Source organism: Narcine bancroftii, chromosome 1 (assembly GCF_036971445.1).
Source record: "Narcine bancroftii isolate sNarBan1 chromosome 1, sNarBan1.hap1, whole genome shotgun sequence".
NCBI classification, from domain to species: Eukaryota; Metazoa; Chordata; class Chondrichthyes; order Torpediniformes; family Narcinidae; genus Narcine; species Narcine bancroftii.
In genome coordinates this window covers 58,808,492-58,835,195 of record NC_091469.1, presented here as the reverse complement: position 1 = coordinate 58,835,195, position 26,704 = coordinate 58,808,492, and the positions used below count along the sequence as shown (strand labels likewise).

The window sequence follows — 26,704 nt, the reverse complement described above, 5'->3', positions numbered from 1 at the left end:
ATATCTGTGGCTCTAACAAGGTAGATATGTTGCCTGAAAAACTACTGCACAGCTGCTGTGTCACACAGTTGATTTTGTAAGGCAAAAAAAATTTGCCTTTCCCTCAATTCTTTGTCACATGACTAAAAATTCAGCATTGTACATATTCATTACCAAGAATACCTTTTAATGGCTTTAAGAAAGGAAATTAAACTAGTTTGATGTGAATGGAAGAAGTATTAAAAAAAAACAAGCAAATGGTTCTTTGAAAGGGCCATGAGATGGCAGAATATTTGTGACAAAGAATGGACGTCTTTAGTATGTTCATAGTTCTTTAATATAAGAAGATTATCAATAGAGGAATGTTTATTGAAGTTTTTGTTTAGACATATTTATATTCAAGCAAAAATATGAATTTATGCTCTCATGCCCTTTGATTTAAATCAGACTATTAAAAGTAAATTGATCATCCTCCACTGGGTTTTTGCTTTGACTTCCCTTTATTATCAATAGCTTCTGAAAGCACACATGTCCTTGCAGCTTTGTCAAATGAGCTTGGAACAGTTTCAGTTAGCCGCAGATACTCCATTTTCAATATTCATTGTGACAAAATCCTTTCCTCTTAATTGAACATTATTCCTCAAATCTGAAAATCTGAAGAAAAAAAATTAATCCTTGATCTCTGTATTATCACAAACCAGATCATGCGGAAACACACAAACACTTACATGCAGTAAAATGGGCTCGAAGGATATATTGATAATGCATCTTTTCTACGGGCAGGAACTTAGTTGAATTACATCTGTGCAGTACTCCAGGTTACATTCTGTGCATCTGTAGGTGATTGCACATACCATTCCTTGCAGCTGTTGTAAAAAGAGATGGTTTCACAAAAATAAGTTTAAATGATGCACCACCCTCATTTACTGTGGTTATTAGGAGTAAAACTAAACAGCTTAGATCAAATCTTCCAGCAATTACTTGCTGATTCAAGCTGCCTTCAATAGGAATGAGAGGCCCTGCCCGATGAAGGCTTTCCTTGATAAATGGAAGGGACTACCCACAGAAATTAATTGACTACAACTTAGCAATGCTTCAGCTGTCACAAGTGTCAGAGTTGAATGATTGTGTTTCCCACCGAGTTCAGAGTTGTAAAACAAAATGAAAACACTGCACATTTATACGATCTGAATAATTCAAGTGGGACTTTTTTTTTAAATGGTTTAATACATGTACATTAACACAATGAATTCAATGAAGTGTAAATTTGGGTGACAGAGTTGTGCAGCAGGAAGTGCTGTTGTCTCATACCTCTAATGACTTTGAACTTGGGTGCTGCCTTTGTAAAGTTTGTTCTTTCTCTTCACCTGGATTTCTTCCAGTTTTTTCCCTTTTTCCAAAGGCATGCTAGTGTAGGCAAGTGGAAGCAATAGGAAATATTGAGGATGTAAGCAACAAACACAGTCCTGGAAGAACTCAATGAGTCAAACAGCATCCATAGTAACAATAGATTGTCAATGTTTAGGGTCAAATATCCTTCATTAGAAATATCAGGGGATGCAAGAGAGTAAATTGCATGTCTACAGGGAATTGAACTGGGATTGTTCTGCTAGAAGCTGACATGGACTTGGTGGGCTAAATAACCTTTATTCTAATATTTATAGCTTCTTTTCTTCTTTTCTTTGGCTTGGCTTCGCGGACGAAGATTTATGGAGGGGGTAAAAAGTCCACGTCAGCTGCAGGCTCGTTTGTGGCTGACAAGTCCGATGCGGGACAGGCAGACACGATTGCAGCGGTTGCAAGGGAAAATTGGTTGGTTGGGGTTGGGTGTTGGGTTTTTCCTCCTTTGCCTTTTGTCAGTGAGGTGGGCTCTGCGGTCTTCTTCAAAGGAGGTTGCTGCCCGCCAAACTGTGAGGCGCCAAGATGCACGGTTTGAGGCGTTATCAGCCCACTGGCGGTGGTCAATGTGGCAGGCACCAAGAGATTTCTTTAGGCAGTCCTTGTACCTTTTCTTTGGTGCACCTCTGTCACGGTGGCCAGTGGAGAGCTCGCCATATAACACGATCTTGGGAAGGCGATGGTCCTCCATTCTGGAGATGTGACCCACCCAGCGCAGCTGGATCTTCAGCAGCGTGGACTCGATGCTGTCGACCTCTGCCATCTCGAGTACTTCGACGTTAGGGATGAAAGCGCTCCAATGGATGTTGAGGATGGAGCGGAGACAACGCTGGTGGAAGCGTTCTAGTATGTATGCATGATCTCTCGTGTTCCTCTTCAGGAAATGCATTTCATCACTGCAGGTTTAATGGTATAACTTGGTGTTTGTTCACTTGATAGAATTTAAGCCCTTACCAGAATTACTCACCTGATTAAAAAAAGTTCTGCAATTGACAATGAGCTTCCTAATGGTTTCAGACACAATTACAGGCAGTCCCCAACTTGCAATCGTAACAGGACCGAAAGATTGGCTATAACTCAGGTTGGTCATAATTCGGGGAACTGGGTCCTCGGGCTGCCGCTGGGAGAAGGGGACCTCAGGCTGCCACAGGGAACGGGGACCTTGGGATGCTGCAGGGAAAGGGGACATCAGGCTGCCGACGGGGAGTGGGGACAACTGTACACAGAACTTTAAATACAAAATATGTACTTCTACAGTAGTTTTAATATTTTTTTTTAAATTTGGTCGTATGTGTGGGTGGAGGTTAACTCACATAGGTCGGAAGTTGAGGACTACCTGTAAAAACAATAAAGACATCTGCCTATGTTCCTCAGCAAAATCCAAGCCTGAATCTGAAATTATTTTTATTTTTGGTAATCAAAGGAATTGAAATGTTAAAATAGGTTGTTGCCTTAGGTATGTGGAGAATGCAAATTCAGTCAATGAGATGGTTCAAGCTTGAAGCATCTATGAGACTGAGTGAGGAACAGAAGCAGAGAGATCTCAAATTCAACAATATTGATAATGCTTCATAACATTATAAATTCTGGTTTATAGCAACGTACCGTAAACAAACGAGATTAAATTTGGTGAAATTAGAGAACGAAATAACATGGAAGGTTATATTCGTTGTGTCTGTGCTTTGACAGAATGGTACAATTTAATTCTAGTCTCTGTCTCTTTTCCAAAGCCCTACATTTTCATCTCCTTAATTATTCATCTAACTCTCTTCTAAATAATGGTTTGGCACCTCCTTTTGCTATTTCTTCACCAATGCTTCAGGTTGCATTTTCCAGATCACAGCAAAGACTGATGATTGGATCAATAACCTATTCCATCTTTGAATAGTTTTATATCCAGGAGCGATATTTCCTGGAGCAAGGCTTCAGTCGTGGGTTTCCATGCCAGTCTTCAGATAGTATTAGAATTAAGCTATGCTGCGGTGCTTTCTTGTGGCTGAATGATCTGTAAATATGCCAGTCCCAGGCATGTCTTTGTGGATTGGAACTTGATTAAGAGGCTAGAGGACTCCTGATAACCATGGCACCAAAAGTTAATGTTACTCCAGGTCTTTGGAAGGAAGAAGAAAATCGGGGCAGGGCTCCAATAATGTCTGAGAAAGCTCATCAAGTTGGAGAAAATGGAATTCAATAGAGCATTAGCCCCTTTTCCTTTGTTCATTTAGTTGATTTCTGACCTTTATTTTAACTCCATATGACTGGTTATGTTTTCTACATTATATATGAAAATCCTGATATATTTTTCTTATTACTGAAAATAATTTTTCTTTCAGATTTCAGAGAATTTTTACTGTGACTTGAACAATGACCAGATAAAGGCATTTCTTCGCTCGCATACAAATCAAATGGCACCCTCCAGCCTGAGTCGATCGGCTATCTTCTCTATTACATATCCTTCTCCAGACATCTATCTGGTCATCAAGGTGAAGTATTTCTATTCATCCTGATATCCTATGTAAAGCAATTGCTTGGCAATAATTTCATAAGTCAGCACAACATCATGGGCCTGCACTCTGCTGTACATTCTACAATGGGCAGTAGGATGACATTTCCTCTATAATCTTCTACAATTATTAGTAGACACCATGTTTTCAGTAAATCCAACAGCTCTGGGTTTTTCAAAAAATGAAGGATATGTGTGAGGTTTGTGTTGTTATGTAACTAGTGTGCTCTTCATTGTTGCCACTGAGCTGGAGGTGTTAATATTTCATGGGGAATAATCAAAAATTAAGCTACACAGACCAACTTTAGTGACAGGAATGAAGTGCAAGATGATCAAAGGCTTATCACATTATGGATTTGCTATTTTTCTGTCTATTTATGCAAATTGTTCAATACATGAATTATCCAAACCCTGACTATGTTTATTTTCAAAATTTGACAAATAATAATTGTATAATTGTAATCCGACATGAAAGATGAAATCACTGAGATTTTGTGATTGGAAGCAATGTTGAGATCTCCTTCTATCACTCTAGCTGCAAGGATCCCAGTACCTCAGTTGATGCTTAATCTCAGAGTTGCTCAGAATAAACATTTTATAGGTAATAAAATATTTAGGCAACTAATGGGTAAGTAAAGAGTGAGAGATGCAGGAAAGCAAAGCATGACTGAATCCTTTTTGTTGCACCAAAGTTAAATTTAAAATAGAAGAAATTAATTGAGGATAAAATAAATCAGAAAATGATGGATGTACTCAGGGTTGAGCTCATTGTTTCTGAGTTTAGTGATTCACTTTGAATGTATTGACTGTAGTTCAGCCATTTGTCCAGAAGAAAGTGAATACTGACAGTCTGGGACTTGCATTGGGACCAGTACTGCCATATTTGTTATTGCACAATATTTAACTCCACATCAGCCCTTCTATTAGACTTGGTCTTGCTGAGCTTCTTCAGCAATGGGAATCAGCTCTTCAGTACCACCTCAGGTGAAATCTGGCGTAGAATCTAAGTTGTTGGCTTTTATGAGGACTCTCAGTTTGCAACTAAGAAAGCAGAATTTTTTTTAATCGTTTTCCATTCATTTAATGTTTTTATGATTCCTATTAACTTGTGTTACCATAAAATATCCAAATCCACCACAACTTTGCCTGTGTCAAAACTGTCTGGATGTACTGTGGCTGGGGCACCTGGCTTTGAAGCCTTTGACTTTGGGAGTGCTGAGGCCCCACTGTTCAATTCAAGAATGTTAGATGGTGTAGTGAAGTTACTGGGTAATGAGTTGAGGCTACATAAATCTATCCTTTGTTTCTGTTTCTCAAAACCCAATGCCTTGACTGTTCTTTTAAGCAAAGCTTGAGGAAAACCATCACATCAATTGAACAGTTGAGTAATGATACAATCCCAAAATGGACCACATTGTTCCTTGCTTAAAAGATTGGATTTGAACCAATCGAAATCAATGTGGTGCAAAAGTTTACTTATCATAGTTTTGTTAACATTTTTAGATTGAAAAGGTTCTTCAGCAGGGAGATATTGCCGAATGTGCCGAACCATATCTTGTAATGAAAGAGACTGACTCCACAAAGGTACCTGATATTTCCTCAACTTTCTCAAAATATTTAATTTAGACACATGGCATGGTAACAGGCCCTTTCTGCCCACGAGCCCATGCTGCCCCGTTACACCCAATCAACCTGCAACCCCCAGTACATTTTTGAATGGTGGGATGAAACTGGAGCCCCTGGAGCAACCCATGCATACATGGGGCGAACGTTCCTTACAGAAAGCATGGGATTTGAACCCCAGTCCCAAATGCTGGCGCTGTAATGGTCTTGCACAAACCACTACTCAAATCATGCTGCCCGTCTTCATCTGTGAAATTTTAATTAAAATTCTGCTTCTGGAGCTTTAAAGTAGATTTACTTATAGCTGGGACTTCCTGAACAAGTAAGTCTGCAATTTGAAAATTATTACGATGCTGAGGAAATTTGGGCTCAGGAAGAACCTGAATTAATGTTTCATGACAAAAGAAGAAATGGAGAAGGAGATGACTTCTTCTCATTCCCTCTTGGCACAATCACAATGGTATCCATGGTGTTGACATTCAAGGCCATGAACATTTGATCACTTTTTTTAGACAAGCAGCACGCTGCCCAATTACACCAAATTAACCCACAGCTCCCAGTATGTTTCAATGAGTGGGAAGAAACGAGCCCCCGGGGAAAGCCCAAGTGGACACAGGGAGAACCTACCAACTTCTTACAGACAGAGCAGGATTCGAACCCAAGTCCCGATTGCTGGCATTGTAATGGTGTTGTGCTAACTGCTTCCCTAACCATGCTGCCCCTTTAATTTTTAATCTTGCCTTTAGGCTATGCAGATGATCAGTTAACTACACTGGGGATCTTTTCACCATCCCACCACCTCCACTTTCACCCAAAACAATCAAGATTTCAAAAACTTATAAAATATGTTCCATGAACTTTGGATATCCCAGAGTGTTTTACAGCTATGACTATGCCTTTGGAGAAAACTAAGTAGTACACTGCTTCAGGAGATGAGCCAAATAATAGTCATGGAGTTGTACAGTACAGAAATGGGCTCTGTCAACTCCCCTGCTCTCTGCCAACAATAATCTTGTCTTTACTTATCCCCTTTGTCTGAATTAGAATTGTATCACTCTACTACTCCTGTCTTTCCACAAACTTGTGAGTGTAATTTAGCCATGTATCAGGCAACTGAATTCCTTTTTTTTCCTCCAGAATAAAGATAAAATAGAGAAGCTAAAGACTCAAGCAGAGTCCTTCTGCCAGCGGCTGGGAAAATACCGAATGCCATTTGCATGGACCTATCTCAATATCATGAATCTCACCTCCAGTTTAACTGACAGAGATACATTAGAGGCGGAAAGCTCCAGTGGTAATATAGTAAAAAGATATGCCCATTGTTTTTGTCTCTTTTTTTTTGTGTTTTCTAACTACAAAACACTGTTCTAATAATGCGCCTTTATTTTTCTGATGTGCTCTTAAAAAAAAGGTAAAGGAAACAGTGGAGACAAAAAGGTTTATTTACATCAAAGGCGACTTTCTGAGAAGTCATCTCTGTTGGAGGATCCATGCAATCTGTCCAATTTCAAAACCTCCTCAGTTCCTCTCAGTAACTTCTTCAAACAGGTATGTTTCGATCTTGTGAATATGTCTATATGTTGTTGTTGGAATCGCTGGACCAGTGTCGTTGTCTTTAGAATCCCTGTGGCCACATTCATGTGATTTTTCATGCCAAGTTCCACTGTGGTTTAGAAAGTATCCATCAAAGTGACAACAGTGCTTGAAAAGAGTTGCCAGGTCCATGAAACTTGAATATTATAAAGCCAAAAAATAATCAAAACTGAAGCACAAATTAAACTCAGGGCATGTGAGCAATGGCTTTCCAAGACTTGTAGAATTGCCTAGTTTTATCTAATGATTGCTCATCCTTTGTTAACATACCAGCAAAATGAATGATGTATTAGGTGCTTATTTTTAGTCTTTGCACATATTGTACAGGCCCAAAAATTCCAGGGTCATCTTTAAAATTATTACAACACCGTGATGTTAAAACTATGCTCTCTGGAATTTGATAGTTCCACTCTAGGGAAAAGACACTACCTCCCCTGATTATGTATCGTTTAATTTTTAAAAAATCTATTATGTCACCCCTCCACCAAAACAAATCCAAATTTGTCTGGCCTCCCTAACTCTAATAGCAAAGTTCCTGATAGAGAAGAAACTTTTTCACACAGAGAATGGTGAATTTGCAGAACACCCTATTCATTAAAAAAATATTCAAAGGGGTGTTGGATCTGATCCGAAGAGCTAAAGGGAATCAAGGTATATGGTGAGAAAGCAGGAATAGGGTGCTGAAATTTTATTATCAGCCATGATCGTATTGAATGGTGGAGCAAGCCCGAAGGACTGAATGACCTTCTTCTGTTCCTATTTTTTATGGTTTTAGATGCTTCCATGTTTCTCTAATGAAGAAGGTTGTCAAAAGATATTCCAGGATATAGCCAAGGTGAAAATTTGATGGAGAGATGGCAGATAGAGTTTAATCCAGACAAGAATAAGATTTCTTTGGGCAGTCAGATGCAAGAAGAAAGTATACAGTAAATAGCAGATCCTTCAGGAACAATGATGTTCGTAAATCATGTTGCATCTGTATGAAACTAGTTATGTCTCTGTTTGTTAAAAAATATTATGCCTTTGCACTGTATTAATTGCACTTTATCTTTTTGACACTATATCCTGCAATCTTTGACTTGATGTAACACTATACCATGCACTTTTGTAATTGCACTACCATAATTTTTTAAGTACTTGTCCGGATAGTACACAATACAAAGCTTTTCATCATATCTTGGAATACATGATAATAACGCACTTGTGCAGTCCTGAGTTCCACACCAAAAGATGGATGTGAAGGCTTTGGTGAGATGCAGAAAAGACTCACCAGAATGTTTTCTAGTTTGGAGAGTATTAGCGACATGGAGAGAGAGGTTGGACAAACTCGTTTTTTTTTCTACAGAGTTAATTTTTTTAAAACTTACTCATATAGCATGGTAGCAGGCCATTTCGGCCCACTAGCCCATACTCCCAATTACATCCAATGAACCAACAACACTTGTACATTTTAAATTATGGGAGGAAACTGGAGCTCCTGGAAAAATCCTTCACAGACATGGGGATAACATTCAAACTTACACACATCGCAGGATTCAAACCCCGGTCCCGATTGCTGGTGCTGTGTAACAACGTTGCGCTAACTGCAACGGCCAGTTTTGGAGGCTGAGGGGAGACCTGATAGAAGTTTATAAAATTATGAGCACCATAGATGGGGTAGGTAGCCAATCTTCTTCACAGAGTGGAAATGTCAAATACTGGAGGGCATTGCTTCAAGGTCAGAGGGAGCAATTTGAAATAAATATGAGCCGCAGTGTTTTACATAGAGAGTGATAAGTGCCTGTAGGATGCTGTAAGGGGAGATGGTAGAAGCAAATATGATAGTAATTTTTATGGCACAATTAGACAGAATGCATGGAATGGCAGAGAAAGGAGGAATACAGCTGATGTGCAAGCAGATGGAATTGGTGAGATTGTCACTTGTTGACAAAGACATGGAAAGCTGAGGGACCTGATCCTGTGATGTACTCTTCTATGTTTTATCAAAGATCTTCTTTAAAATATTGTTTACTTCAGAGTCTCAGCCATGTTAAAATATATTTTGTTAAATTACATCTGTTTAATTCTGTGAACCCATTCTTTTCCTTAACTGGAACAATTGTCTGACATCTTCCCATTGTGATCGGTTAAATTTATCAGAAGTAAGATTTGGATTACATCTTTTGCAACTGATAAAACACATGATATTGGGAATCTTGCAGGTAGATAAGAACTCTTTAGTTTAACTATTTGTAAAGTGTTGTGACTTTAACAGGTCTTTATCTTTTTTGTTCTGAAGTATGGTGGGAGATTGAGAATCTTCTGCTTAAAATTGAGCATCTTTATGTATTACAACTATGTTCAAAGAGATATTGATGAAATTAAGAGTGAACAGAAATGCTTTCTTCCTTTTGCTTGTTTCTTAATGCACTGACAGGTTTCACATTCACAAGTAAACTACCTGTAAATCATTGGGAAGTATCTGGTTTAATGGGTTCACAGAGAGATGAGTCGGGACACAAGTGTTACAATCAAATGCAACTTTATTGAGGCAAACTTGGGTAGATGTCAAATGATACTTAATTACTCTACTTTCTTCTTTGGCTTGGCTTCGCGGACGAAGATTTATGGAGGGGTATGTCCACGTCTGCTGCAGGCTCGTTGGTGACTGACAAGTCCGATGCGGGACAGGCAGGCACGGTTGCAGTGGTTGCAAGGGAAAATTGGTTGGTTGGGGTTGGGTGTTGGGTTTTTCCTCCTTTGTTTTTTGTCAGTGAGGTGGGCTCTGCGGTCTTCTTCAAAGGAGGTTGCTGCCCGCCGAACTGTGAGGCACCAAGATGCACAGTTTGAGGCAAGATCAGCCCACTGGCGGTGGTCAATGTGGCAGGCACCAAGAGATTTCTTTAGGCAGTCCTTGTACCTCTTCTTTGGTGCACCTCTGTCTCGGTGGCCAGTGGAGAGCACGCCATATAAGACGATCTTGGGAAGGCGATGGTCCTCCATTCTGGAGACGTGACCTACCCAGCGCAGTTTGATCTTCAGCAGCATGGATTCAATGCTGTCGGCCTCTGCCAGCTCGAGTACTTCGATGTTGGTGATGAAGTCGCTCCAATAAATATTGAGGCTGAAGCGGAAACAGTGCTGATAGAAGCGTTCTAGGAGCCGTAGGTGATGCCGGTAGAGGACCCATGATTCGGAGCCGAATAGGAGCGTGGGTATGACAACGGCTCTGTACACGCTGATCTTTGTATATTTTTTCAGGTGGTTGTTTTTCCAGACTCTTTTGTGCAGTCTTCCAAAGGCACTATTTGCCTTGACGAGTCTGTTGTCTATCTCTTTGTCAATCCTTGCATCCGATGAAATGGTGCAGTCGAGGTTGGTAAACTGGTTGACCGTTTTGAGTTCTGTGTGCCCGATGGAGATGTGGGGGGGCTGGTGGTCATGGTGGGGAGTTGGCTGATGGAGGACCTCAGTTTTTTTCAGGCTGACTTCCAGGCCAAATATATTGGCAGTTTCCCCAAAACAGGACGTCATGCGCTGGAGAGCTGGCTCTGAATGGGCAACTAAAGCGGCATCGTCTGCAAAGAGTAGCTCACGGACAAGTTGCTCTTGTGTCTTGGTGTGAGCTTGCAGGCGCCTCAGATTGAAGAGACTGCTATCTGTGCGGTACCGGATGTAAACAGCGTCTTCATTGTTGAGGTCTTTCATGGCTTGTTTCAGCATCATGCTGAAGAAGATAGTAAAGATAGTCAATCACCTTTGTTGACCTCACCAAAGCCTTTGACATCATGAGCAGGAAAGGGCTTTGGCAAATACTAGAGCGCCTCGGATGCCCCCCCAAGTTCCTCAACATGGTTATCCAACTGCACGAAAACCAACAAGGTCGGGTCAGATACAGCAATGAGCTCTCCGAACCCTTCTCCATTGACAACGGCATGAAGCAAGGCTGCGTCCTTGCACCAACCCTCTTAATTACTCTACTACTAAACAACTATATAGATACTCACATTGGACCCAAATTGGACTCCGATACCAGGGGCCGCCTATCTTCTACACACTCCCACACTTGTCTACACTTCACAGACAGGAACTGTCAAACACATTCCTGATTCCCTGTACCAACAGGGATGCAGCTCTCTGCAAGCACTGATCTATCGCAGTACTTTGGCTCAGCTTAAGTGTATTGGACACCTTACCCATGGCTCCCCCAACAATACCAACAGTAGTGACTTGGCATGGACTTGGACCAGGATGCAGAGAGAATGAAATGTGCTGTACATCAATGTTTTATACTGTTCTGAGCTGGGCATCTGGGCAATGACGACACTGAGTCATTTAATTGAGACAATGGTAAAGTGTGCACTGATGGGTGGCCAGAGTCCAGCCTTGATTGGCAGGTGATGCGACTTCGGAATAAATTTCTGACAGGGAGGTCATGTGACCCTCTGCAATTCACAATATTCCAGACAGAGAGGCTCTCCACACTCCACATATAACATTGTGTAATTGGTCCTTACAGAATTATCTCCAAATAGTTTATGTTTCCTGGAATTTTCAATTTCCCATTTTCTTGCAATGATTCATTAAAAGCAAGGCATTTCGATTAGAATCCAAATGCTGAAACAATTATTTCTCAACTCTTCTGTCATTGTTTTTAGGTGTAATCAATCAGATTTCTAAATCTTGTTTCATATGTAGTGAACACAGGAAATATAGAGGGTTAACTTAAAATTAGAACTTAGTCACTATTTTTAGTACAGCAATATATTTGCTAAACATTTTCTGTTTAGTTATTACTTCATAAAATGAGACTGATTTGAGTATATATATAGATGGCATATGGAAATGAGGTCTTGTATTCCATTGGAAGGAATGGCATGTAATTTACGTGCTAACTATTATTTTTATCATAGAACTTGGAGCCCTTATTTGGTTCATATGGGTTTAAAATTTTGATTTCTCCAACCACTTCATGTTTTAAATGGAGATGGAAAGAGGTGAAGAGCTGGAGGAAAGGAGATGGAGGGATGGGGAAGAGAGAGAGAATGGGGAGATATCTAATCCATGGTAATTAATTAATTAATTGTGTCATTCTAGTTTATATCTCACCTTTTCTTTTTTTCTTTTATGGGGGCAGGTTAGTTGGCATTGGGGGGGAGAGTCACATGGGAAGAGGGTAGGTATTAGAGGGAGTAGTTTGTTTTATATACATATATATATTTATATACGTACACCATGTTTATTTGGATTATATGTATTAATTGTTTTTTTAATGTATGCCTCATGGTTTTTAATAAATAAAATATTTTTTAAAAAAGAATATATTTGGTCACCATGCAAAAATCCTTGAGTGCTGAGTTTTTGTGTTGTTTTGTTTATAGGAAGGTGACAAGCTAAGTGATGAAGACTTGCTGAAGTTTTTGGCTGAAATAAAAAGATCATCTGCATCATTAAGAAGATTACGGTCAATAACAGGTAGCAGTTTAGTTTCATTTGAACTGTCGATTACATTGAAGCCAGTTTGAAGTTAACGCCCAACCTTAGAAAAAAAGGGGGACAAGGTGACAGTCTGAACTGATTACCATTGGATCTATTTGGATTGATTTCTTTTTGGGCAGAATTTGATCCGATCCTGTCCCATTTGTGCATAGCGCTGCAGTTAAAGTTCAATTTGTCATGTGACAGTGAGAAAGTTAATTTTGCAGCCAGACACCTATATGTAAAAAGTACAAAGTTGGGGGAAAAATGGAACAAAACTTTCTAGGCTTTGTCTATTGCATCCTGCCAACTGGGTTATTTGGTTGGTAGCTTCCTGTGATGGAAATGTATCTGTAGCAAGATTATGAAGTATGGAGATCCCTCATACTGGTCTGGAGCACTTCATAATCTAGTGTGCAGATAGGCATGAACTATGCAAGTCATAATTCTGCCTTCAGTATCTGTTGTGGAGAGTTTTCTGCTTCACCTATCTGATTCTGGTCGCACAAGCCTTTTGTTGCACCACCCATGATAACCAATTTAATTAGTGCAGCCAATTCAACATCCCAGAGTTTTAAGGGAAGTGGCATTTGAGGAAGTGGATTCTGTTGTCATCTTCCACAGTTTTCTAGATTCTGAAAATGTTCCTGTGGCTGGAAGGATACAGATATCAACCCACTATTTAAGAAAAGAGAAAGAAAGAAGAAAATGGGAAACTACTAATCTTTTAGCTGAATTTCAAAGGAATGAAAAATGCTGGGATCTATTATCAAAGTGTAGTAATAGAATAACTTAAAAAGAATAATAGGATTGGGGAAAGTCAGCATGGACTTATGAAACGTGAATTGTATTTGTCTAATCTACTGGATATGTGGATAAGGAATAACCAGTGAAGTAATCAGAAGAATCTTAAGATAATTGATAAAGTTCCCCAAAAGAGACCAGTTTACATATATTGAATATATTAGCAGAAAGCAAATTAAAGTATTAAAGTGATGTTTTGAGCTGCAGAGAGAAGATTGTGAACTAGAATAAAAAAGAGTCTATTGCTGCAGAGGTTATAAATTGAAAAATGCTGGATACCCTGAACAAATCAGGCAGTATGCTGGGGTTGGCACTACTTGTGGCTATGCCTGGGGAAGGAAGCAGAATCAGTGACATACTGTCGTTCAAACCAGAAACAATATCTTATGTCTTCTTGAAGTTGAGTTGGGGAAAGTTAAGTCCTAATATCTTAAAATTCATAGATGTTGGGAGGGATTTCAGCATGTTTGTTTGAATTGGAGCTGGGGGTGATGGGCCAGTGAAAGGGTATGATGTGACATACTCTGGAGAGACAGAGGTAGACTTTGTTTTTAATTGGAATCGGCTTCTGTGAAAAGATCATAAACTGGATTGGAGGAATTGCTGGAATCAAAAATGTTTATGTTGAAGAAAATAGTGAGAAAAGCAGTAGCTGGTGGTCTGAGCTTTTGTGCATTTTGGGCACCCATATGCCTCCATCCAATTTTTCCTTGAAGCATTTTGACTGAAAATTGGTTGAATAATTCGACAGGTTAACTATTATATTAGCTACCAATGATGTGCCATGATAGAGGATCAAACCTTTAACAGTGCTTTTATGTTACTTGATGCAGTTGGATCCATGACAAAGGGACAAGCAATTCATGTTTTGAATGGAGATGGAAGGGGGTGGAGAGCTGGAGGAAAGGAGATGGAGGGATCGGGAAGAGCAGGAGAATGGGGAGATATCTAATGGAAACCAGAGAAGTCGATGTTAATGCCATCTGGTTAGAGAGTGCCCAGACAGAATATTAGGTGTTGGTCCTCCAATTTGTGGGTGGTCTTGGTTTATCAGTTCATGAGTCCAGGGACAGATATCTTAGTGTAGGAGTGGGGCATGGAATTGAAATGATTGGCCACTGGAAGATCTCCACTATTGCAGGAGACAGAGGTGCTCAGTGAAACAGTTTTGCGGTCTGCGTCCAATCTCTCCAATATCGAGAAGGCCACAACTGGAGCACCAGATGCAATAAATGACCATTGCAAATACACAAATGAAGTATTGCTTTACTTGGAAGGTCTGTTTGTGGCCCTGAATCACAGTAAGGAAGGATGTGTAAGCACTTACTGCAGTTACACGGGAAGGTACCAAGTAGGTGATTAATGGGAAGGGATGAGTGGACAAAGGAGTCACAGAGGAAGTAGATCTTGTGGAAGGCAGAGAGGGGAGGAGAGTGGAAGATGTGTCTGGTGGTGGGATCATGTTGTAGGTGATGCAATTGGTGGAGGATAATATGTTGAATTAAGAGGCTGGTGGGGTGGTAGATGAGGACAATGGAAATCCTGTCCTTGTTATATCTAGGGGCAGAGGGGGTCAGGAAATGGAGGATATAGAGGTGAAGGTTGAGAAGAGGAGAAGCCACATTTTCTGAAGACGACATTGCGGATGATCTGGAATGGAAGACCTTGTCCTTGGAGCAATGTGACAGAGCCGGATGAATTAAGGGAAAGAAATAAAATCCTTACAGGGGACAGGGCATGAAGAAGAGTAGTTGAGGTAACTGTGGGAGTTGGTGGATTTGTAGAAAATAACTCGAGAAAGAGATCGAGAAAGAAAAGAGTGTAACCAGAGATGGACCAAGTGAATTTGAACTCGATTTGAAAGTTAACAGCCAAGTAGATAAAGTTGTCAAGCTCATCATGGGTGCATGAGGCAGCCCCAATCTCATTGTCAATGTGTGGAGGAAGAGTTGAAGATCCTTGCTATTTGCTTTTCTTCTCGATGGTTACTGTACAATATAAATGATGATGTCGGCTCAGAAAACTGATATGGAGAATTACTCTTTAAATAGTTGTTCTGATAGAACTGATTTAAAGCAGTTATATAACCATCATAGCCTGAGAAGTAAAAGTATCCAATGATCATTATTAATTGCTGTGTCCATATTTTGATTGACTGAGATTGCATGCAATCTGATGTTTTTCACTGATGGAGCAACTCAGGACTGTTGTAACCTATATCATACCTAAAGGGTAGGAAATAAAACAGAGTCTGGATTTGAGGATCCTCTGCTGATTCCAATTTCAGTTTGCCTGTCGTAGAAACAGCTCTACAGAGGATGCCATCTCACTGACTCTAAGCAAAGCCCTGGAACAACTGGACAGCGAATATGCATATATCAGGATGCTCTTTATCAATTACATTTTGAAATTTAACACCATTATCCCTTCAAAACTGATCAGTAAACTCCAAGACCTGGGAATCAATGCCCCACTGTCTAATTGGATCATGATTTCTTCACCTTCAGACCACAATCAATGAAGATTGGTAAGAACTTCTTCTCCACAAACTCCATCAGTAACAGGGCTGTGTACTTAGCCCCTTGCTCTACTCACTTTACACCTATGATTGTGTAGCTCAGTATGACAATAAGGCCATCTACAAATTTGCTAATTATACCATGGTAGTGGGTTGTATAAAGGAAGGAGATGAGTCAGCACACAGGATGGAGATTGAAAACTTGGTTGAATGGTGCACCAACAACAACCTTGCATTCAGTGTCACCAAATGAAGGAGCTGATTGTTGACTTCAGGAAAAGAAAGTCAGATGTATACAATCCAATGATCACTGGGGGAATCAGAAGTGGAGAGGGCGAGGAAATTTAGGTTCTTGGGAGTCACTATCTTGGAGGATTTTTCCTGGACCCAGCACTCCAATCGCATCACGAAGAACATCAGCGCCTCTACTTCCTCAGAAGTTTGCAGAGGTTTGGTATGACACCATAACCGTGGTAAATTTTGACAGCGGTATGGTGGAAAGAGTGCTAACCGGCTGCATCATGGTCTGGTACAGAAACACCAATACCTCTGAATGTAAAACCCTCCAAAAGTTAGTGGACACAGTCCAGGACATTACAGACAAAATCCTCTGCATTATTGAATACATCTACAGGGAATGCTGCCGACATTCATCAAAGACCAACACCACCCAGCACACGCTCTGTTCTCACTCCTGCCATCAGGAAAGAGGTATAGGTACCACAAGACCTGCATCAACAGGTTCAGGAACAGCTGATACCCCTCCACCATCAGACTCCTCAACCACAAACTCAATCAGAGACTCATTTAAGGATTTGTACTTGTGCATTTTTATGATTTTCTTTTGTTCTCTCTGTGTTGCACATTCTGTTTGTTTACATTTGTTATCTGTTACAGTTCTTTTATTTGTTTACATGTTTACACTGTGTACATTTTCTTTTTTGCACTACCAGTTAATGGTAGTTCTACCATAACTGCAGGAAAAAAAATGAATCTCCGGGTTGTGTGTGATGCCATGTATTCACTCTGACAATAAATCTGAAATCTGAAAATTCTATGCACTGCTAACGTAATACTGAATTGTTCAAAGTCTATTTTTCCAAATGCAAAGTTAAACAAAGGTCTAGTCAGCTTTTTTATTGGATGTTGACCATCCGATTGATATTTATCAAAGAATAGTCAGAAAATACACTCATCATTTAATAGGAGCAACATTACTTCCTTCACCAATAATAAAAATATGCAATAATTACCAATAGCTGTTTATAGGATCATGTTGTGTTCTAAGGGTTTCTGCACGTGTATTAAGAGCAAAACATTAGAAAGGGACAAAATTGGTCCCCTTGAAGATCAGAGTGGTCAGCTTTGTATGGAACCAATAGAGATGGGGGAGAGTGTAAATGGGTTATTTTCATCAGTATTCACCCAGGAAATAGGCACAGAGTTGTGGGAAGTAAGGAAAACAAGCAGCAAGGAACATGTACAGATTAAAGAGGAGTAGGTACTTGCTGTCTTATAGAAAATAAGGGTGGATAAATAAATCCCCAGGGCTTGACAAGATATTTCCTCAGACCTTGAGGAAAAGTTGAGGGAAAGGCCATGGATGTTGTCTATATGGACTTTAGTAAGGCCTTTGACAAAGTCCCACATGGGAGGTTAGTCAGGAAGGTTCAGACACTAGGTATTCATGGTGAAATAGTGAACTGGATTTGACAATAGCTGGATGGGAGAAGCCAGAGAGTAGAGGTGGATGATTGCTTCTCAGACTGCAAGCCTGTAACTAGTGGTGCAGCTCAGGGATTGGTGCTGGGACCATAGCTGTTTATCATTTATATTAATGATCTGAATGATAATGTGGTCAATTAGATCAGCAAGTTTTCAGATGACACAAAGATTGGAGGTGTTGTTGACAGTGAAGGTTTTCAAAGCTTGCAGAGAGATCTGGACCAGCTAGAAAAATGGGATGAAAAATGGCAGATGGAATTTAATGCAGTCAAGAGTGAGGTGTTGCATTTTGGAAGGACAAACCAAGAAAGGACATACATGGTAAAAGGTAGAGCACTGAGGAGTGCAGTAGAACAGAGGGACCTGGGAATATAGATATATAATTCCCTGAAGTTGGCATCACAGCTGGATAAGATTGTAAAGAAAGCTTTTGGCATATTGACCTTCATAAATTAATGTATTGAGATTAGGAGCTGGGATGTTATGGTAAAGTTGTATAAGACATTGGTGAGGTCAGATTTGGAATATTGGTGCAATTTTAGTCACCGAACTACAGGAAAGATATCAATAAGATAGAAAGAGCACAGAGAAGATTTACCAGGATGTTGCCCAGACTTCAGGAACAGAGTTACAGGGAAATATTAGGACTTTATTTCATGGAGCATAGAAGAATGAGGAGAGATTTGATAGAGGTATTTAAAATTATTATGGGGATAGACAGAGTAAATGTAGGGAGGATTTTTCCACTGAGGGGAGGTGAGATACAAACCAGAGGACATGGGTTAAGGGTGAAAGGGAAAAAGTTTAAAGGGAACTTCTTCATGCAGAGAGTGGTGGATGTTTGGAACGAGTGGCTAGCTGAGGTGGTGAATGCAGGCTCAATTTTAACAGTTAAGAAGAATTTGGACAAGTACATGGACGGGAGAGGTATGGAGGGCTATGGACTGGGTGCAGCTCAGTGAGACTAGGCAAAAATAAAATAGTTCAGCACAGACTAGAAGGGCTCAAGGGGCCCATTTCTGTACTGTCATGGTTCCAAACAGCACCAATGATTATTGTCAAAGATACAGTTAGTGTAGTAGTTAGTATAGTGCCAGTGACCCTGGTTTTAATCTGGAGCTGTTTGTACATTCTCTCCATGTCTTTGTGGGTTTCCTCCTGGTGCTTCATTTTCCTGCCACATTCCAAAGATGTGCAGTTACTAGGTTAATTGGTCACATGGGTGTAATTGGGTGGCGTGGAGTCCTGGGCCAGAAGTTACTGTGTTGCAACTTTAAATTAAATTCAAATTATTATTTTTTTTAAATATGGGAATTGCTCAGAAACATTTCTGAACATTGGAAAGGAGAACTTAAAGTTTGTTCATATTCAGGTCAAATAAAATTAGAGATCATGGCTGTCGGAGAGAGTCCTGCATTCTGCATTACTCCTGAGCTGTTGCCAGTCAAGCCATATCCAGAAAACCGAGGTCGACCAATCAAAGAAATTCTAGAGTTTCCATCTCGAGAAGTCTATGTTCCTCATACTACTTACAGGTAGGGGACCACTTTGAAGTGCCTGTGTAAAATGCAAATGTAATTAATGTTAAAAATTGTCATCATTTTCAAGTTACTTCTCAATGTGCTTGCATCAGAATTTCTGTCACTAATTTCCCTAATTTTGATGTCAACAATTTCTGATGATGAAGGTATTGTTTTCAGAATCCAGCTGAAACTAAGCCATTTATGAAATCATTATGGGGCAGAGTTGTCCTGGAATATTTTTGTGAAGTTTTACTACAATCCACATGTAGTTAATTTTGCATTTTGGTAAATCTTTGGATCCAGTCGAATATTTTGTTTTTCACTTATCCTTCTTACTTCAGGTATATTTAGTATTTTCACATGAAGGCTTGACCCAAAGAGGAACTATTTGTATTATTTTGCACAATCCTAATGCGTGATTTCATCAGAACAAATAAGTCGTTTCTTAAAAGCAAAGAAATGGGATTCACATCATTGATTTTTACCATTGAATAAGTGTGACATGAATGAAATATCTCTCCATTTTCTTATGCACCACATTAATAAAATCCATCAGAAGATACTGTTGAACAGTAAATAGCAGCTTGAGCTGAATTTATTACTTTTTCATCCAAGTTATTATTCTCAGAATTATTATTGGGTTTAGAATCATCACCATTTCAACAAGGTTTTTTTTCTCTCTGCGTGACCTTGCACCCGATTTTTTTTCCCTTTGGCTGCATTTTGGTATTGAGGATGACTTATTTCCATTCCAATTCCATGGATCATGGGATGGCTGATGAGGCCATTGTGGGATCCATAGACTCTGCCACAGGTGTAGCATGGGTATTTGTTCATGCAGCTGGGTGTGGTTTAGAATGTGATGTGTCACTGTAGCGACTACTATCCATAAAAGCCACCCAGAAACTAAGTGGGCTCATTAATGCTTTCAAGGAATTCATGACGAAGTCCAGATGGCTCGTAACGTCCGTGGTGATGTTCTTAATAATATGATAACATGCTTTCTAATGATAATTTATAATGACCAGTCTCTTTGGAAACGTAACATTGAATCCCCTCAGTAACAGTCAACAGAAAATATCGTAGCCTCACAAACCCAACGTCTATTTAACCATTACAGTCAATGCAGGCTAACTAACCGCTCCAACCACGCGTAACCCCCAATCATATGCCAACCCCCAGTCCGTAGCACATGTGGTTTAGAAGATACCACACATGCACAGCCTCTGGGTTCTGGTCTCAATGGGACATCTATCTGGAAAATGTTAATATTAAGAGCTGCAAAAACCAGAATGAAGTTACTGCCGATTATCAAGACCATTGAAGGGAGGAATGGGTGGGTTCCTCTGCTTTGGAAATACAATAGCAGCCACCCTCCTTTACATTAGTGCAGTCCTGATACCAAGCACTGACACTGAATAGGATTGTGAACAAGAGTTAAAATCTGGTGACTTTTGGAATGCATGTGCACAAACTCTGAGTGTTAGGGATGAAATTGTGTGCCACTCATATCTTTAATTGATGCCTTATGGTCATGTTCATAAATGAGGATTGTCCTTGTGCTTACTCCTCCCTCTTATTCACACTCTTGACAGAAGTGTCCAAGAAGTTTGTTTTTATTTAGTTTCAAACATGAATTGGACAAGATTGAATCGTAGATGTTCAAGGGTGATAAAGGGGAAATACTGTACCTCCTACTGTTAGTCTGTGTTAATTCATATGCAAGATAAATGAATATAATCACTCTTATAGTAGAATGTAAAATGAAAGTAATGCCACATCATTTAGAAAATCGTTAGAAAATATTGTCTAAAATATTTTTGTGAACCACTTCTCAGCTCTGAATAATTAGTTACTTCTATTGCAATCAATTGATTTAATCAATGATAGTGTGCTAAGTCATTGAAGTGTTAAAACCAATTATGTTGCAGTTTATATTATTTCACATAGACCATCAAGGATAGTAACGAATTTGGAAATGCTGGATCTGCTGTTACGGCAGCGCTTCCACTGATGTGGACCCTGGGAGAGTGGTGAGCTGAGACACAGCACTCCCCTTCAGGGTCCTATTGCCCACTCACTGCCGATAGCTCCATAGAGGCTTTAAAATCTTTTGTCCACGGGGTCTGGACCCAAGATGGCTTCGTGGTTGCAGACTTCAGGGGAGCTGCGGACTGACACAGGGCATCAATGATGGGGAGAACACCTACTATCGAGAAGAAGAAGCAGAGGAGACCAACCTAAGGATGGCAGCCACTGTGGCGGACCAGTGAGGGGCTCTGCAATTGTTTGAGCTACAGAGGCTGTTGAATATGCAGGCAAGGAACCACACAGGCTATGGGCTACTGGTGACTTGAGGTCAAAGGGCTCACATCAGACTGTGGGCTGGTGAAGACTACCTCACATGAACCCGTATAGGAATCAGGATACAAGAAGGTACTGAGGGCAAAAAGGGTCCTGGGCGCTCATCGTGTTAATGGTTTTGATCTGGGCTCGAGTTGCCAATGGTTTGAGCTGAACTGGAGTGTTGTGTGGCTGCAGAGGTATCAGGAGCAAGTCCATGGACTCTCAGTGTCTCTGAGGGGACTCTCTTTATCAGACTGTAAGGGGCACTGGGCAAGGCTAATGGGAATTTTTTTTTGTCTGCCTTATGGCAGATGTAAGGTGATTTTGTATAATACAGTATGTTTCTGGTTATCCGAAAAGCTTGGGACTGGACATTTTTTTGGTTAACTGGAATTTTTGGATAACTCCATAGCTTTAAGCAGCCCAGTAGCATCAGCAGATTCCTGATACCCGCCACCTCCTCACTGCCGTCACCTATCCTGCCCAGGAGCCCAAGGTCCCTTCTCCTGCCCAGGAGGCTGCCCTCTTTGATGATACCAGGACAGCAGAGAACCAAGTACAGTGGAGGGTAAAAAAAAATGTAAAGAGAGAGGGGGAGGGAATTACTTGAAATGAGGACAATCTTCCCATGCGCTACCTGACCCGTCAGCTTCCTCCATTTGCTCCCTGAAGGCTCGAGGTTCCAGCTTGCTTCTCTAACCCAGCATCCAGCCATTCAGTGTCTGTCTTCCTGGCTGATTCTGAGATCTGTTGTTACCAATCAGCACGTCAGAGCCCCACATGATCACATCGGGTGAATTTTTTTTTCAACTTGTGACATCATGTTTGGTGCTGAAAAATTGATCAGATAATTGAGCTTTTTGGTTAACTGATTTTCAGATAATTGAGATTTTTGGTTAACTGATTTTCAGATAATTGAGCTTTTTGGTTAACTGATTTTCAGATATTTGGAAACGTACTGTATAACATTTCTGTTTCTATTTATTCTTATAAATAGTATCTGATCTGAAAACTGATAAAATGGTTCTTTGCACATGTATTGCTCATGACTATGAAATGAAAGGCTTATTCACAATTTATTCAATTGATTGCATTTTGTTTCTTAGCCACACTGCAATTGTGAACATGGGGGTGGAAGTTATATTTTAGATGTTGAAAGCCCAGGAAAGATCATTGCTGGAACATTGTGACTAGTTCTGGCCCACCACATTGGAAGTAAAAACTGACCTTCGGTAGACTGAATGAAATTTTAATTTACAAACAGGAAGATTTAATCCACAAGAAGAGATTCTGGACTGTATGCCCCAGAGTTTGTCTCAATCATGTGGAGAATGGAATTACTCTTCAGGAGCTGATGCAAGATCCTCATATAAAACCTGACCAAGATGCAAGCTGTGGCAGTTGTCCTTATGGCCTAACCTCAATGTGTCGTGCCTTTTCCTTTCCAGCCATCTAGCTCAATTTGTGAAACATATTCAGCCTGACTCATAATTTGATAGTTTTCTAAGTCTAACCAGAGTTCACCTACATAGAGAAAAAAAATCATTGCGTGCAAATGTGCAGGCTTTGTAATATGGAATTTTAATGTTGCATTCTTGCCATAAGAGGCAAGTTCAAATCGGATTACACGGTCTTGAATATTACACGGTTGATATTCCAATGCACACCTGCGGGAGTGCCACGTTGTCAGAGATTTTCTTTTTATTTATGATACCATACATAGATGCTGCTATCTGTTTCATGTTGATGTGAAAGATTCTGTGCCATTGTTATGAAGAACAGAGCAGTTATCCCTGCTGTCCTGACAATAAAAATCACTGATAAAGAGATTATCTGTCATTATTGCTCTATCATTTGTGCATTCTGCTGTGCATAAATTGGTTCCAATGTTTCCTGCATCACAACGGTGACACCAACTCAAAAGTACCTCATTTATGGTTTTTACACAGCTGCCACGATAATTTCCTATCATAATTTTCACATTTAACTTCCAGAGTGGCAGTTCACATGGGAAGGACTCTTACATTACATACCTGAGTCACAGTGATTTTGAAGGCTGGACATCAGTTGATGTTGACCGTGATGTCGACCCTGCATGTGACATACAACATCGTCACAGCATCGTCACAGTGTCGACGTCATCCTATTCACTTAGTCTATTGTTGCAGACTGTCTGCAGTTCAGTTTAGACTCCAGGCAATCCTCAAAATTGTCTAGGGCTCTGCAGGAAAAATATTGGAATGGGAATGAGTCACTCATTTCCGTTCTGAACTTTTTACACAGCCTACATTGTGGGAATTTTGCGAAAATTTCCCGTTAACGCAGCGACAGTGTAAAAACCGTAATCGGCTGTGGAATATAAGAAGCAGGAGGTGGTGACATAGCACCTTGACCCTGGTTTATCATTCACTAAAGTTATTGCTCTTTGAATCTTGTCCTCAGCTACACTTTCTGACTTTATTCCAGTATTCTCCCCATAGACTAAAAATCTACCTGTCAAGAATATATTCAGAGATTTTAAAATTATATCATGTTTTCTGGTGGAGAATTTCAAAGATTCATAAACCCTTCTTTTGAAATTACTCCCCATGGTTTTAGATGCTCCTACTAGGGCAATATCATCTCAGTATCTATCACTTAAACTCCCTCAAAATCTTAGAGTTTCAGATTTATTGTCAGAGTGCATACATAACATTACATACACCTTGAGATTCTTCTTCCTGCGGCCGAGGCAGAATTATCACTTATTGGTAGTGCAACATTAAAAACTGTACACAATGTACAGATGTAAACAAATAATAACTGTAAACAAACTGTACAATACAGAGAAATGTTTAAAAAATCAATAAAATCAAAAGTAAGAGTCCTTAAATGAGTCCCAGATTGAGTTTGTTGAGGAGTCTGATGGTGGAGGGGTAGCAACTGTTTTTGAACCAAGTGGTGAGAGTCTTGTGATCCCTCTACCTCTTTCCTGCCAGGAACCCCTTCATTCCCAAAATCAATGTAACAAAACCACTTTGAACTATCTTCAGTAGAAGCCTTCCCCCCCCCCCTCCCCACCCCACCCCGGCTAAATAAGGAACACAAATTGTACAATTGTATAGCAGTATCTCAAACATCTGTACAGTTATAAGTGGTCTTCAGTATTTTTATATTCTAATCCTTTTGAAGGTAAGTACCTAACTTGATTTCCTAATTACGTAAGGGTAACTATACATAAATTGTGTGTTTTGTGCACCAGGACACCCATATACATTGCAGAATTCTGTTACTGTTCTAATTTTATTCAATATTTGAATTTTTCCACACTTCCTTCCAAAGTGGTAAACTCACATTTCCCACATAACATTCCATCAATAAATCTATTCTCCTTTCATTTGACTGTCTGTTTTTCCTTAACATAACATAACATAACATAACATAACGATTACAGCACGGAAACAGGCCATTAGGCCCTTCTAGTCCGCACCGAACCAAACACCCCTTTCTAGTCCCACCTCCCTGCACAATGCCCATAACCCTCCATCTTCTTCTCATCCATATACCTGTCCAACCTTTTCTTAAATAATACAATTGACTCCGCCGCCACTATTTCTCCCGGAAGATCATTCCACACGGCTACCACTCTCTGAGTAAAGAAGTTCCCCCTCATGTTACCTCTAAACCTCTGCCCCTTAATTCTTAACTCATGTCCTCTTGTTTTAATCTTTCCTCCTCTTAACGGAAATAGTCTATCCACATCCACTCTGTCTATCCCTTTCATAATCTTAAATACTTCTATCAAATCCCCTCTCAACCTTCTACGCTCCAAAGAATAAAGAACTAATCTGTCCAATCTCTCCCTATACTCTAGATGCTTAAACCCAGGTAACATTCTGGTAAACCTTCTCTTCACTCTCTCCACTCTGTTTATATCCTTCCTATAATTAGGCGACCAGAACTGCACACAGAACTCCAAATTAGGCCGCACCAATGTCTTATACAATCTCAACATCACCTCCCAACTCCTATATTCCATCCTTTTCACAATTAACTTTGTCCCCTTTGTTTGCATTGTCTATAAATTTGCCAACACACCCGGTCATTTCATTTGTTATTAATATGGACCAGATATTGATCAGGTCCTCGCATTGTTCTCTCTGTACTGGTTGCAGGTCATCAATCTGAAAATTACCCATTTATCCCAGGTTTTTTGTATTAATCAATTTTCTCTATGATAAATGTTTCCATCCAGTTCTTTGGATTTTGAGGTCATGTGATGAAAGAATTTATTTAAAATCAAAATTATAAAAAGATAATCTTCAATTGATTTTTAGAGATTGTTCTGTGGAGGCCAAAAACTAACATTCTGGATTACAGGAAGGTACTTTATTATGTTCATTAACAATGAAGAATGTCAGAAGCAAGAAATGTCAGAAACTATGGAGTTGGGAATTTGATGTCTTTGGATTGTTTTGAGCATGTTAAAAATGTGTTCCCCCTCTAACAGTTAATGTATAATTCAATTGATGCAGATGGAGTGACATTTTCTAAAGTAAACAGTGATAAATTCTTATCACACGGCTCCCCAAATCATTCTGTAATCCAAACACAGCTGACCAAAGTTCACAGTCCAACCAGATTATGTTTCAGAGCACATAAGAGAGCTATTACAGGAACTGAGGCAGGATACAGCTGTATAATACTTTACAACAGCTCTTTGAAGGTGATGCCTGTAAACATAAGACTTTGAAGAAAATTAAATACTCTGAATATTTACATTGGAATCTTCTTCAACTGTTTGAGGGCCACAAAACATGATACAACACGGGCAAGGTACTCAGAGCTTTTGTGCAAGTTTTAGAAATAAAATTGCTCAAACTGACCTGCAGTCATTTGGCAGTATGTTTGAAATGGTCGGGATCCTTTTGGGTGGATTCTATAAACTCCATTAGTTCTTTCGTCCCTCTTGAAAACGTGATAAGGAGCCATCTGGGAAATTAAGAAAGAGAAGGCTAAATCACATATGATATTGGAAGATAAAATGTAATTCATGCACTTGATTCTTGACACAGCATCAAGAATCATAGCCTGAGAGTACAGCAATGGTACATAGAAATGAATAAATGTATTCCTTTGGAAAAAAAAATAACATATAATTTAAGAAATAATGTCACAGTATTCGAACAAATTTTGGAACCGTACATAGAATACAACAGAGAGGGCCTACCGCGGACCTCCACCCCCTAAAATGAC

General features: G+C 39.8%; 1 protein-coding gene and 1 long non-coding RNA gene across 6 annotated transcripts in view; one reads left to right on the top strand and one right to left on the bottom strand.

Annotated features, from left to right (window-relative positions):
- Nucleotides 1-26,704, top strand: part of dock8 (dedicator of cytokinesis 8) — a 259,931-nt gene that overhangs the window by 123,151 nt on the left and 110,076 nt on the right. For all 5 annotated transcript variants that reach the window (XM_069927656.1, XM_069927641.1, XM_069927639.1 and 2 more), the window contains 6 exons: nucleotides 3,711-3,860; nucleotides 5,384-5,464; nucleotides 6,641-6,797; nucleotides 6,915-7,051; nucleotides 12,457-12,550; nucleotides 18,973-19,135. In XM_069927656.1, the coding sequence (XP_069783757.1) occupies nucleotides 3,711-3,860; nucleotides 5,384-5,464; nucleotides 6,641-6,797; nucleotides 6,915-7,051; nucleotides 12,457-12,550; nucleotides 18,973-19,135 (782 nt within the window). The remainder of the gene's footprint in view (nucleotides 1-3,710; nucleotides 3,861-5,383; nucleotides 5,465-6,640; nucleotides 6,798-6,914; nucleotides 7,052-12,456; nucleotides 12,551-18,972; nucleotides 19,136-26,704) is intronic.
- Nucleotides 1,284-26,704, bottom strand: LOC138758650 (uncharacterized). Its single transcript, XR_011354374.1, has 3 exons — nucleotides 26,654-26,704; nucleotides 26,335-26,440; nucleotides 1,284-1,386 (listed from the first exon to the last, which is right to left on the bottom strand). It is a non-coding gene; the product is annotated as an uncharacterized lncRNA (long non-coding RNA).